We start from the raw sequence: 14,909 nt of genomic DNA, 5'->3' as shown, positions 1-14,909 counted from the left end.
AGACTGTTCCTGTAAAAAGAGATTTGAAGCTGTTTTTAAGCAGAGGATATTTTTAAAGCACAGTTGACTCCCATAAACTACAGGAGATATGTAACCGAGATGCCAAAGGGAACTTTCATTCACTTTGTTCACTGAGTATCAGTAAAAATATTCTTAACTAGCTGCCTTTCCAAATTCTGTGACTCCTACCAAACCACCAAACAGTAATATTCACTTAGATTATTATTTTAAAGTAATATTTTAAACTGATGTTTACTTTCAGGTCAGATTTCTATTAAGAAGAAAGGTTTTCACTGGGTAAATACAGAAATGCCAGGAGAAAAGCTTTCCAGAGCACAGTTCCATTCTTCTTCAATTAATGGTGAGTTTGGGCATGTCACTTTATGATTTTAATTGAAATGCTCTCGAGATTTCTCTCATGTGGGATAGAGAAGACTAATGGTCAGGTCCCTTGAGTGATGGGTTCAGGCAAGTGGGCTCCCCCATCCAACATAATGTGGTAAAATCTCTCATCTGTTTATCTGAGCTTATATAACCACAAAATAAAGATAATGAGGCTGAAGGAATGTCCATGATAAGTGGTTTTGAAATTGATGTCTCATAGTCACTATAGTATGATTGGTAAAAATGAAGCTAATAAGCCCACCAGAGCCTGACTCCTCATGCAGTCATTAGAGTCTAGTAGTGACAACATACAACACAAATGACTAGCTTTGATGTCACACCTGCTCCTCTCCTATCCCTCTTGATGTTTTGTACCATAGGAAGCCACAATAAATAGTCTGAGAAGGGGCTTGAGTTACACTCCATCAGGCTTTACCTTCTCGTGCAAAAGCAGGGCACACAATTGCAGATTATCATATCCCATAGACTGAAGTGTTGGGTCTGGTTTAATTTCCATGCACTTACAATAGTAATAAACTGACATACAGTTAAAGGATATTGAATTAATATACACATTTTCTCATGATTGAAACAATATCAAAAGCAGGGCACACAATTGCAGATTATCATATCCCATAGGCTGAAGTGTTGGGTCTGGTTTAATTTCCATGCATTTACAGTATGGAACTGACATACAGTTAAAGGATATTGAATTAATATACACATTTTCTCATAGTTGAAACAATATCCATTGTGTCTTTCCTTTCAAAGGACCCAGTTACAGAGTGATCAGAGTGATAACACTGCAGCACTTAATGCACCATTATCAGTCCTAATGAGAATGACCTGTCCCATCTTGCATGCAGTAGATGACAATAGGTTCTGGATTAGTTCCCAGAACTATTCATGCCCAGCATCTCTAACAATGGGGGGAAAAAAAAATCATGCTCTAAGGCAATACAAAACAAAGGGAGCTGTATCATCTCCATCCTTCAACTACTACAAATGTGCAACCTGGGAAGTGTAAAAATAGATTGACAGGAAGGGGATTCCTGAGACCTGTTTGTCTACAATTAAGCATTCAGGTGTAACTTTGGCATTAGGATTACTTACCTATGAATCCTGCATATCATCTAAGTACTCCGTGTAGCCACAGAGGAAGGTCAGAAACCCTCAGAGGAAGATTAATCCCCTTTTCAGACTGTCTTCTCTGTGTCCTGGAAGTGTGGGCTTCCTTTTGGTACCTACAGGAGAAGCCTGACTCTTTAGCTGGAATAACTCAAGCAGTTAAATAACACAAGTGTCAAGGTCCGCAGGAGCAGAGATTAACAGTATCTCCGTCCGGCGGAGCTAGACCAGTTCTTATGGATTCCGTGTTGCGAAATTAAGGTGCAAACGAGACCATGTATCACCATGAAACTGTTTATTAAAGGATAAGGTTGGGCAAAACGGAGGGAGAGAGGGGAGAAGGGGGAGAGAGAAAGATACAGAGATCGATGGAGAAGAAAAGAAGGAGCAGGGAAGGGGAAAAGGCTATGATCATATTACCCTCCGTCGCAGATGAAGGGGTGAGAGAGAGACGGGTGCGTGGCCCAGGGATGATCTTTGTCAGAGGTTCTTCAGGCGGTGTGCAGTTCTGGTGGTCTGGTGATGGTCTGCCCTCGGTGGTCCGGTGGAGATGTCACTGGTGGTCCGATGGAGGTGCCACTCTCTGTCTGCTGGTGATGCCACTGGTGGTGCGGTGGGAATACCACTGGTGGGGATACCACACTTGGTCTGGTGGGGATGCCACACTTTGGCAGGCCTTTCTCCTGCCTTTTTATACAGTTTTCTGCTCAGTGTCCAGCTGCAGCCCCCCCAGGGCATCTTCCTGTGCATTCTCACACATTCGCAGGGGTCCGGCGTCGCCGGGGGGAGGGCCTCCACCCTCTCTCGGCTACACCTGTCCACACCCTGCATACACAGCCCTTGGGGGCAGCTGAGATAAGGTGGAGGCTTCCTGGGCAGTCCAGCCAGGGTGAGGTCTAGGAGTTTCAAAGGTATTGTCTGTTGATTTGCATCTCTGAGCTTTTGGGCCAAGCACCGAGTCTGAGTCCCAGAAGTAACAAGATTAAGGAGGGACAATGCAATCTTTATCTTTGTTGATTAACAAGAGAGAGGATCAGACTCTCACATCACCCCGTCAACAAAGATAAAAGAGGGAAAAAGGATGGGGGGGGGGAGAGAGAGAGAAAGGAAAAGGAAAGGTTTAGGGGAAAAATGGGAAGTTTTATACAATTTTCACAATAGACATGGGTTTTGATCGGGTAATGGCCCGAACGTGTCTCACACCATCAGTGGATACAAATTGCATATTGGATACTACATGTTGAATCAGTTGTATAAAACAGGGAATGATACATGGCAAGAAAAGTAACAATGCCAAAACACATAACAAATAAAACAACATCTGTTTAACCCAAGGTCCCCCTGGAAGCCAGGAGAGCCAGTCCATATTCCATCCTTCCCAGGTCTGGACAGGTACATGAGCTAATTTTCGAATCCCAGAAGATATTTGTCTCACTACTTTCCCATTGTCATCAATCTGTAGACAACAGTTGGAATCATTTAATTTTCCACAAACCCCTCCTTCTTCTGCTAACAGATAATCAAGAACCATTCGGTGTTGGATAATGGCAGTTCGCATTTGTGTGGATTGATCTGCTAACAGATCTAGGGCCCGAGCTGTCTCATTGGTGATTATTTCTAGCACTGCTTGTAGCCTTATGATACGGTTTAAGTTATAGATTGGTTCTCGAGCACCACTGATCCACTCGTGGGGGTTCCAGGTGGCAGGACCATAGTATTTAAAAGTCTGTTGGGGAGGTCCAGTCACCTTTTTCCCCACTTTTGACCACTACCTTGTGCCAAATGAGTGGAGATGGACCTTCTCTTTCTTCCCAAATTATCATATACTTTGATTCCCAGACCCTTTCCTTCTCCACCTGGGAGTAAGAAAAACAGTGGGTGAATCAGTCAAATATAGCATACCCCAGTCCAATTAGGTGGTAACCCTTTTATAGAATTTGTCCCTGCCAATGTGTTAGGGAAAAGGACATTGTTCCATCTCCCCTCAGGATGTGCACAACTCTTCATACTAAAATACCAAGCACCCAAATGATTTCTCACTAAGACAATACACCAAAGACATATTTTGGACAAAAGAACAATGCTGAATTGCTTAACAAACCAGGACAGAATACATTAATTCCATATCCCCCCACCCCGTCAGTCCTTCAGTTGGGAGTCCATTGAAGCTTAGGTAAAGCTTCCCCGTGTATCAGGCAAAAGAACAATGCTGTGTCATTTAACAAAACAGAATACATTAATTCCATATCCCCCCATCCCGTCAGTCCTTCAGTTGGGAGTCCATTGAAGCTTAGGTAAAGCTTCCCCGTGTATCTGATGACACTGCCAGGCTGTGAGGAAAGGGCAGTCCTCTGTTGTAGTGATGCTGCGGGGAGAACTTGTAGCCTGCAAAACTTGAGAAGTCATTAGTATGGCAACAAAACAAGTCCTTCTGACAATATCTCAAGGAATCTTTAGTCAACTCCCTCAGGTACTGATAAGGTATCTGGGCAAAGCACCCCCACCCAGAGAGAGGCTCCCTGAGCCTGCCCAGGTGAAGCTAATTGCTTTGAATGGGCCGGTAAGTGCCTTTGATTGTTTCAGCTTGAAGCCAAGCTAGGCACAAACCAAATCCACCTCCCAAACCCTGTACAATTTGCAATTGATTGGTGAGCTCACAGATCTCTAGGCTTCACCTCCCCCACTCACCACAGAGGGGTGAAGCTCTCAGCTCCTCTGAGGCTGAGAAGGGGGCACGCCTTTCCCCACATCAGATAAGTCTATCAAGGGGGGTGCAGTGGGCTCGGGTTTCTGGCTAGACTCTGGCCAGTTTTTTACAACGATTTCCAACTGCACTGAAGATAACCCATCAATCACTTCTTTTGGGATACCTTTCTTCCGGCCTAGCCCCCACCAATAGTGTCTAGTGTTCAGGTGCTCCCTCCCCCCAGTCGAGTGTCGTTTGGGGATTCGAAGCATCTGGCTCCGGGGATCTGCACTTGGCAGTGGGTGATTAATTTCCACATGCCTCAAGCCTCTAGTCTCAGGCTTATGAACTTCCTCAGGCACCCCATACTGCCTGGCATAATCTAATAGCTCTCTAGCCACCTCCTCCCACGTCCATTGTCTGCCATCGGGCTGGTTCCTCCCGGGTGTTAAGTTCTCCCTCAGAGCAGCTTGTATTCGGGAGGTAAGTGGGGTGTCAGCTATCTCCTTTTGGAGCTGAATGCCTTTCATCTTGAGGGAGTCAGGAAGTCCCCTCACCAGGGGGGTCATTCGCTTCGGGTCCACCAAGAGAGAAAGGGGCGATTCAAAATGATGTTTCAGTTCTCGATCATAGACCATTTGCAAACAAGCTGCCTTCTGCACATTTTCCATTATCTGATTCATGCCTCCCCTCAGAACTAGAGGCTCTCCTCTCTCCTTTGAATCAAAGCCCCCAGCCCAAAAAGCTGCTCGCTGAGTAAGGCTCCAGGGACCACTCCTATTGCCCGTAGTTAGGAACACATTAGCACCCCAATAGCCTGTAGCTTCAGCCTCTGTCAACCTAATTTGATCACCTCCAGTTCTAGAGACACGCCATACATATTCCACCTCAGACTCTCCAGCCGAACGTGTAAACTCTTTACGCAGTTTGGCCAGCTCAGTGGAAGAAAAGGGTATCTCTTTGGTTGTGATGGCAGGGGTGCCATCCTCATCCTCGTACAGCATCTCAGTTTTAATGAGAGGACGTATGTGAGCCGCAGCTTCCTCTGCTGCTGCCAGTTCTGCCTGGGGGTATATGGAGGCAGACTCTGTCTGCTTTAACTCTTCCTCCTTCAAAAACCACTTTTGCCACTTCTGTTCTGTTTTTAATCTATCCTTAAGATCTGCCACTTCGTCCTTTAAAGTTACAATATGCCCTTGCAGGGAATCTACCAGCTCCTGCAAGGAGGAAATGATTTTATTCTCCCGTCCGTTTTGGCTTTGCTTTTCATCTATTGAAGCAGCCAAACACGCACCCAAAACTGCACAGATGAAGGCTTTGCCCTTTCCCGACTTGGCCCGTGCCTCCTTCTGCAGGGCCACAATCCGGTCCGCCACACTCTGACAGTTACTCCAGTTCTCACGGGCCCAGCCCAGCCCTTCCACGGACGGGCGGGCACCGTGAGCTTCCAACAAACAGAAAAGCCTCTCCACCGTGGCCATTGCCTTTAAGGTAAGAGCTCCACGGGGAGGTCACAACAACACAAAGACCTTATACCTCAAAACCTTCCCTACAAAAACTGCTCAGAGAAAGCTCACTCACAAACACTGTTCCCTAGAAAAACACACAATAAATTCCTTCAGGGAGATCACACCAAGATCTAGCTTCTCGGAGAGGACAGCCACAGTCACCCCGAGAGGACACACTTTACCAACAGAGAAACTGTTCCGTTTGGGTTCACTAGACTTCTCGGGGGAAATTCTTTCCCCCAGGACACACTTTACACAATCCTATTTACCGCAGGGTACTAAGAATTCTCGGGAAGGCCACACTATAAAATCAACACTTGTACCCTAAAATATTCTTTCCCGGGAACGCAGAGATCTAGCTTCTCGGAGAGGACAGCCACAGTCACCCCGAGAGGACACACTTTACCAACAGAGAGACTTCTCGGGGGAAATTCTTTCCCCCAGGACACAATTTACACAATATTCACAAGTTTCCTAGACTTCTTGTGAACCTTTCCCCAAGGGGACACACTTTACCAATATTCTCAATTTTACTAGACTTCTTGTGGAGGTAGCTCTCCCCAAGAGGACACACTTTACACAATATTTCCTATTTACCGCAGGGTACTAAGAATTCTCGGGAAGGTCACACTATAAAATCAACACTTGTACCCCAAAATATTCTTTCCTGGGAACGCAGACACATTTAGGCATTTGAAGAATCCCCACACTGCTCCACAAGCATTCACTTTGCTCTCAGAGTACATCTCAGACACACTCGTCAGAAATAAAACAGTTTCCTGGTGATACTTTCACTACACAGAATCCTGTCCGTGACGCCAAAAAATGTCAAGGTCCGCAGGAGCAGAGATTAACAGTATCTCCGTCCGGCGGAGCTAGACCAGTTCTTATGGATTCCGTGTTGCGAAATTAAGGTGCAAACGAGACCATGTATCACCATGAAACTGTTTATTAAAGGATAAGGTTGGGCAAAACGGAGGGAGAGAGGGGAGAAGGGGGAGAGAGAAAGATACAGAGATCGATGGAGAAGAAAAGAAGGAGCAGGGAAGGGGAAAAGGCTATGATCATATTACCCTCCGTCGCAGATGAAGGGGTGAGAGAGAGACGGGTGCGTGGCCCAGGGATGATCTTTGTCAGAGGTTCTTCAGGCGGTGTGCAGTTCTGGTGGTCTGGTGATGGTCTGCCCTCGGTGGTCCGGTGGAGATGTCACTGGTGGTCCGATGGAGGTGCCACTCTCTGTCTGCTGGTGATGCCACTGGTGGTGCGGTGGGAATACCACTGGTGGGGATACCACACTTGGTCTGGTGGGGATGCCACACTTTGGCAGGCCTTTCTCCTGCCTTTTTATACAGTTTTCTGCTCAGTGTCCAGCTGCAGCCCCCCCAGGGCATCTTCCTGTGCATTCTCACACATTCGCAGGGGTCCGGCGTCGCCGGGGGGAGGGCCTCCACCCTCTCTCGGCTACACCTGTCCACACCCTGCATACACAGCCCTTGGGGGCAGCTGAGATAAGGTGGAGGCTTCCTGGGCAGTCCAGCCAGGGTGAGGTCTAGGAGTTTCAAAGGTATTGTCTGTTGATTTGCATCTCTGAGCTTTTGGGCCAAGCACCGAGTCTGAGTCCCAGAAGTAACAAGATTAAGGAGGGACAATGCAATCTTTATCTTTGTTGATTAACAAGAGAGAGGATCAGACTCTCACAACAAGTTACAATGCAAAAAAAATATTGCCCTAAGGGAGAAAATGTAAATGTGAGATATTTCACCCCTGAGACTACTTCTAACAGCCTAGAGATTCAGATAAACATTTGCCAAATGCAGCCTGCACCCAGCTAGTTCTATTCCCACTGAAGTCTGAATGCTTTCCAAAAACCTGTCTTTGAACTCCTAACAGAGTTTTGGATAGCCTTAGAAAAACAAAAAGAATGCTGATCAGCCTAAGCCATACAATAAAACATTCCTTCTGTTGGAGCTGTCATGTACCCTAGCTGAGAACTCTAAGCTATAAATGTCTCATAGGAAGCCAAGTCAAGGGGAAGAATCGGATTCAGGATATCTACCTGATGATAAAAACCATATTGCAAATTGTTTCACAAACACAGCTGTCAAAAATCTATCCTGGTCTCCTACCTTCTTACGCTGGCCAATGTGCATGTCTCAGACTGCAAAGGGAGTTATCATCTTTACAAAACATTTATCTTTACTGAAATCAAATCCCAAGAAGAATCCCAGGGTGCAGAGGCAAAATGGTTAAGTTGTCAAACACAGCCTTTTGTGTGTTTGAAGATATTTGCTGCTTGTCCACTTTCTGCTAGGAAAGGGGATGAAATTTGCTCAGGTCTTGTCCCTACAGCAAAACATCAGAAGAATCCTTTACTTAGCTTGGCTTTGAATGATGCAAGGATGTCTTTCACCAGTTCAAACCAATGACTATCTCTAGATGAACATGCTTTCCAGAAACTGTATTTCTTCAACTGTTTATAATGATTATTAATAATAGTTATTATTATTATTATTATTATTATTAATGTTTACAGTTCAATAAACACTAAGATTTCTCCATTCTACTCAGTTGTGCTGGAAAGTATGGAATTGGATAAGATTGGGTTTAATTCATGTTTCATAACAAATAATAAACTGAAATATTCATACATGATGGCAAATAAATATAACCCTGTTGAGTTGGAAGCTGTGAATAAAGGATTGTTTAGAGAACTGGATTTACACTCATTCACACACCCAGTAGGGGACACACCAGCCCAGTTATTTGTGGGCTCATACAACCCTCTTAAAAATACTTAATGTGGGTAGAGTCCTAACCATAGGAAACTTAATGAGAGTTTTGCTGTAAGCTTAGATGGGCCCAGAATTTAATGTCATTTTGGAAAGGACATCAACAAATGATAAATCAAACAAAAAAATCCCCCAAACTTAAAATTATTCTTTCCTAACCAGCTACACACTGTCAGCTTGGTTGTGACTTCATCTTATGCAAATTATCTCCTTGATTTTACAGATTCACATAGTTTAAAGGGTTGATTCCTGCACTTTAATTTGAAAACTGATTCATGTGTGAAGATAAGCATTTACTTTCATCAGCATCAGCTAAAGTAGGGGGAGGAGGGGGGTGGCTGGAAGAGAAAGCTAGAAATACAGAACTCCTACCATGTTCTTGGGAGAACTGCTGGAATTAATCTCATTTTGTCTTAAATTGGAGTATCATTTATTTCTTACTGAGGATTTTCTGCCCTACTGAGAATCTAGGCAAACAAGTAACAGAGTTTATATATACCAGCTGCTGTGGGAACTGAGCTCAGTTCATCTCCAGAAACGTTAATTGTTTTTTTTTGTAAGCACAGGAAAAAAAGCTTGTGACAAGCTGCATGTAACCAAGAAACCTCTGATCACCACCCAGAATTGATCTGTCTAATGAATAGTCACAGCTCTTTCACCAGGTATACATAACAAACAGGTTTACACAGAAGTATAATCCACTCGTTGTCTTGCTACTGAGCCCACAGCCATCCTCTACCAAACTTCATCGGTGGAAACGCCTGTGTGTCTATATAAACAGCTACAGGGAGTGCCCCAGTAGAACCTGAAGCCACAGACATCGTGTCCTCAGGGTCTGCAGCACATCTAAGAGGGGCAAGACATGCACCTATCAAAAAAAAAAAAGTATTCCCCAGCAACATATAGGAGAGCCCTGCAGAGGGACCTGGACAGGCTGGATGGGTGGGCAGGGGCCAATGGGATGAGATTTAACAAGGCCAAGGGCAGGGTTCTGCACTTTGGCCATAACAACCCCAAGCAGTGCTACAGGCTGGGGACAGAGTGGCTGAGAGCAGCCAGGCAGAAAGGGACCTGGGGGTACTGGTAGATAGTAAGCTGAAGATGAGGCAGCAGTGTGCCCAGGTGGCCAAGAGAGCCAATGGCATCCTGGCCTGGATCAGGAACAGTGTGGCCAGTAGGACATGGGAGGTTATTCTGGCCCTGTACTCAACACTGGTCAGGCCACCCCTGGAGTGCTGTGTCTAGTTCTGGGCCCCTCAATTCAAGAGAGATGTTGAGGTGCTGGAAGGTGTCCAGAGAAGGACAACAAGGCTGGTGAGGGGCCTGGAACACAAACCCTGTGTGGAGAGGCTGAGGGAGCTGGGGGTGTTTAGCCTGGAGAAGAGGAGGCTCAGGGGGGACCTCATTGCTGTCTACAACTCCCTGAAGGGAGGCTGTAGCCAGGTGGGGGTTGGTCTCTACTCCCAGACAACCAGCAACAGAATAAGAGGACACAACAGAATAAGGGGACACAGTCTCAAGTTGTGCTGGGGGAAGTCTAGGCTGGACGTTAAGAGGAAGTTGTTGGCAGAGAGAGTGATTGGCATTGGAATGGGCTGCCCAGGGAGGTGGTGGAGCCACCATCCCTAGAGGTGTTCAGTAAATGCCTGGCTGAGGCACTTAGTGCCACTGTCTAGTTGACTGGCTTTGGCTGGGTGCTAGATTGGACTGGATGACCTTGGAGGTCTCTTCCAACCTGCTTGATTATATGATTCTATTATTCTTCTTCATTGAATGTTTCACTGATTACATAAGGACCTAGGGAACAGCTAAGGCTGTATTTTGTTATTTGAGTTCCTGTATAAACAAAACTTACTTGGTTGTACAAACACAACAGAAATAAGTACAACAGGAAAGTAACAGGAAGGTCTTGTGTTAGATACTTGCAGCTCTGGATTTGAGTCCCCTTCTTAAGTCGCAGGGTCCCTCCAGCCTAGGTTCAGGGCTTATGTTACACTCCTAACTGAAAGGAACATTTGATCAAAACTGATGAATTCATTCCTTCAGAAAAAAAAAAAAAAAAGTGTTGATCTTCATTTGGAAAGCAAAAGTTGAACTAACTCCCAATTTTTTGAGTTTGAATTTTTAGCACGTGAGCTGCCTAAGTGGCTTCTTGGTGAGAAGCCTAAGAGAAGAAGGAAACTTTATGGGTATGGGGCCCAGACACAGCTTTAGATCCCATTTTATATTAATTTTATTCTAGATCAAGCATTTTTGCACACTGGGTTTGTGGTAATATGAAGAAAGAGGAGACACCTAGCTAATGAGTAAGAACCAGGTCTTCTGTGTTACATCGAATGAAATTAACATTTCCAAACTGATGGGAAAGGGATGCAAAAGACAAACCAGAGTGACAGTCTGTGGCATTTCCCCTGGAGTGGAATAGAGTAAAAGGTAATGCTGCATATATGTAGTATTTTTTGAGCTGGTATTAACTGTGAGTCTGAAAGTGATTTTGCACCAACTGGCAAGGAAGGAGTTATTCCTACCACTGGGATACCATCTAGGTCTTTTTCCTTATTCTAATTATTGGTGTCAGAAATGATTGCTAATTTAGCTTGCATATGTGTGCATTCCAATCCATATCTGCAACCTGATTCTTATCACTGAAGAAGTAATTTTTTTTCAGGTCTGCTTTCTGTTTGTTTTGTTTGTTTGGGTTTGTTTTTTCTTATAGGTGAAGCAGTCTACATTATTGCCTATTCCTCTTGCATAGTTCTCATCCTAGGAATAGTCCTGCTGACTCTCCTAAAGATCAGGTAATTTGCCAGGGATATTAATCATTGATTCTAGGAAATTGGAAAAGCAAAAAATAAAATGTTCTGACTTAGTTAAGAGGTTGGGACTGCAGTTGTCTTTAGAAGCAGTCCAGCATGTCTCAGGGATGGAAAGAACTGACATTGTGGGTGTCAGCAAGAAAGAGTAAAATATGATGCCTATCTACAATGCCCTCCATTCATGCAGAGATCCCAGGCTTCAGGAGCTTTCATTTCCTGTCCTGTGGCAGGCGAAGGTGAAATCTGAATTCAGAAATTCTGCAAGGCTACCTTCCTAGTCCTGTAGCAGGCAGAGGTAATGCAGAAAGGAAATGAGAATATCCAGCATTAGAACATACTTAGAAACCGAGCTGTGAATGCTGCTTTTGTAGTTAATATTCTTTGCCAAACACCATTTTTGCTGATAGGGTTCTGTAAACATTCCCCCCACACACACACACAGTATGAGACACTGCCCATACCTCAGTGCTTGGTAAGAAAACAGAAATGTGCATTCACTTAGCCAAATGAACATGGCCTTTTCTTAAATGATGCATTTGCTTGGACCAAATTAAATGGCCAGATTTCAAGAATTACACTGTCAGATGATAGGTAACAGAAACATGATGTAGCAGGAGCTATACGTAGTGGGAGGGATATTGAGTCAGATTTCATTATTAAATTCAGAGGCAGATCAAAGAGGAATCATGCAAAAAAATGCAAAAGTATATAGGGGAACAAAGGCTTTCTCTTTAGGTTTGCAGTTACAGGAATATCAGCATATAAATAAAACTCAGGTTTAAGGTATATAGGGAATGGAAGAAAGAACACTATATTAATAATAATGAAGGGAATTAGTTTCTACTCGAGTGTTCATCATAAAAAGAGGGGAATTTTGCCACTGCCTTCAATTAAGCTAAGGTTCAACCCAAAAGCTCTATAGTTTGTTAAATACATGTACATTCTTTGTTTTCAGAGCCTGCAGAACAAAACCTGAGTCAAGAAGTCCCTCGCCAGACCATTCCTCTGAAACTTTTATGGTCCGTTATAAAAGTCACAGATGAACTACTCTGCTGCTGATGCTTTTTCTTAAGGCTACTCTGGAAAGCCAGTCTGTTGTACATATGCTACAATAACATATATATTAGGAAACATACTCTAAATTATGGAATTTTGTAGCTGAGCATACAAAAGATTTTTATATTTATTAACACATCTTAAACCTTTCACAAGCTAAAAAAAAAACATAGAACTGCATCACCTCTCATTTGTGCAGATTCACAGATCTGACCTGGGCTGCACATTTCCTCCACCTTTAGATGCACAGGACAATGGTGTAAGTGCTGTATGAATCTGCCCAGCACAGCAGCCTTTGAAACTCATCCTTTTTGCTTTGGATGCATCTGGTGGAAAGGAAAGAAATCCACTCCAAAACATTTTAGAGAGCTGTAAAAAAAAAACAGGTGTGGTGATTGGTGTTCAAGAAAAGCCTGGATGAGGCATTTAGTGCCATGGTCTGGTTAATTGGTTAGGGCTGGGTGCTAGATTGGACTGGATGATCTTGAAGGTCTCTTGCAACCTGGTTGAGTCTATGATTCTATATCATGTTCCCACCTGCCAAGTACCTGATGCAATGTTTGTAAGGCTGCACATGCAGGTAGGCTGCCTGCAGTTTGAACGTGGAATATTTGTGGGGTAGGCAGACATCAGGGTTACAACACATTTCAGCACAAAAAGGAATGAAACTTTATCTGGGCTACTGCTTTCACCCCAGTATCCTGTTGCTGCAACTGTTTTTTCTTTCTCCTCCATGTTTCATATAAATGAGTAAGCCTTGTCAATTTGAATATAGTAATTTTAGAAAGCATTTTGTGCTCTGAATGCCCAGTGGAGACAGCCACTTGCTCGGGGCCAAAGCAAAGTGCCTACATCTTGAGAGAGAAATTATCACCCATCTCATTATCTGTGTTTCCTATTAATTGTCTCTAGGCAACACCTGAAGTGCCTAATTCTCCCCATGCACTGCACTGGGAATTAAGGCCCCTAACACACCATGCTGAATCTCACTTTCTGGCTCTGAGTTCTTGGTTTCTCCCTGTAGCTGAGTTGCTTTCTAGATTTTAGGTTCTGTTTACTAGCAATTAGTTGTCTTTGTAAAGATCTGGTTCTAGGCAGCACACGATAATGGACTGGCATTTGTTAGCTGTTACCTGAAGCAGCATATGGATTATCTTGTTATGACAGCCTCTGATGAATGAATTTTAGCTGTAATTTCATTAATTTGAATTCTGACTAAATTTCCATTAAACTTAACTCACACAACAAAAAAAAATAAAAATAACAAGAACAAAGTACTCATTCTGCTGAATTCAGCTCCAGTTTTGATCCTGACTGATTCAGATCTAGGGCTAAACATATATGCTGTGCTCAGAAGAGCAGGAATCTCTACTCTGCAGTACGACTTTTGCTTCTGGCTTTGGTAACTTGTGAAAAGTGTGACAGCAAAATCTTAGATGTGCAATTCTATCAGGCAGACCTTTAGACATTTTTAACAACTATTATAACATGCCTTCTCTTTTTGTTTTGGATCTGCATAAACCAAAAAAAAAACCCTTCTTGCTTTTCAATCAAATACAATCTCCTTACTAAATCAGCCTTTAGACAAAAATACAACAGGCAAGTGTTAGTCTGGTAATCAAAACAATCTTTATTTGTCTATCATTTTGCAGCATTCAGCTTACTTCTCACCACACAGGTACTTTGAAAGTAGCATGTTAATACTTTTTCATCTTACAGCTGTGATGATGGAAAGGTTCAAACTGAATATACTGTTGAGAATATGCTCTCTTCCACGACAGGTAAAGTTACTTCTTTACATAGGAAATATACACATGAAGGGAACCCTGTGTTGGCTTGCAGTCTAACTTCAAAACACAGTGATGCAAGGCTGCCACAAAATGTGAAGAGATCCTTTTATATTCAGATTTAATTAAGTCTTGGGCATAAAAACATCTCTTGTAACTTTGTCTTTTGGTTTTCTGTTTACATACTAGGACCTCTGCTGACATATGTGCTTAGATACATGCACATGCATGTGAAATGTCTTTGAAACTGAGGGTGTGTGAGTTAGGCTGAAAGACAGCAAGATATTTAGTAGCTCTTGTGTTGCTTCTGTCATTTTGCAGGCTCTCCTCACTACAGCTGATTTTAATGCTTGATGCAAAAGTACATTTCCTCTATTATTTGTGCAAAATGTATTCTTTTCATTTCTGTTTCCTAGTGACTGTATTCTGTCAGTTGTGTCTAGGTGTTAATTAAATAAAGGAGTTTCTGCTGGGCTGGTCTGGATTCATGTGATCATGCTTAGACTCCAATTGCTTCATGAAGAGTTAACTGATGGAAGAAGAAGTAGTATCTTTGTAAGAGCTTTATCACTCATATCTTTTTTTCTTGAATTGAGACATATGCACCTAATTCTTGGCTGGAGAAAATCGTCTATTGATGGTGTGAAATTCTCAGGACATAGGTGATTTTAGGTAATGAGATGGTGTTCACCCTTCTTCCATTGCAGCTAAGGCATTCCAGAGAAGGGTGACAAGCTGGTGAATAGCCTGGGACA

At 43.5% G+C, this 14,909-nt stretch overlaps 1 protein-coding gene across 3 annotated transcripts in view; it reads left to right on the top strand.

The window, feature by feature from the left end:
- GFRAL (GDNF family receptor alpha like) overlaps positions 1-12,821 on the top strand; it is a 31,566-nt gene extending 18,745 nt beyond the window's left edge. For all 3 annotated transcript variants that reach the window (XM_064145810.1, XM_064145809.1, XM_064145808.1), the window contains 3 exons: positions 263-361; positions 11,212-11,293; positions 12,267-12,821. In XM_064145810.1, coding sequence (XP_064001880.1) covers positions 263-361; positions 11,212-11,293; positions 12,267-12,354 — 269 coding nt within the window. In that variant the 3' untranslated portion in view covers positions 12,355-12,821. The remainder of the gene's footprint in view (positions 1-262; positions 362-11,211; positions 11,294-12,266) is intronic.
- Positions 12,822-14,909: the final 2,088 nt, after the last annotated feature.

Source organism: Pogoniulus pusillus, chromosome 7 (assembly GCF_015220805.1).
Source record: "Pogoniulus pusillus isolate bPogPus1 chromosome 7, bPogPus1.pri, whole genome shotgun sequence".
Classification (NCBI taxonomy): Eukaryota; Metazoa; Chordata; class Aves; order Piciformes; family Lybiidae; genus Pogoniulus; species Pogoniulus pusillus.
Note: the sequence above shows the minus strand (reverse complement) of the source record. Positions and strands in the feature narration are given on the sequence as shown.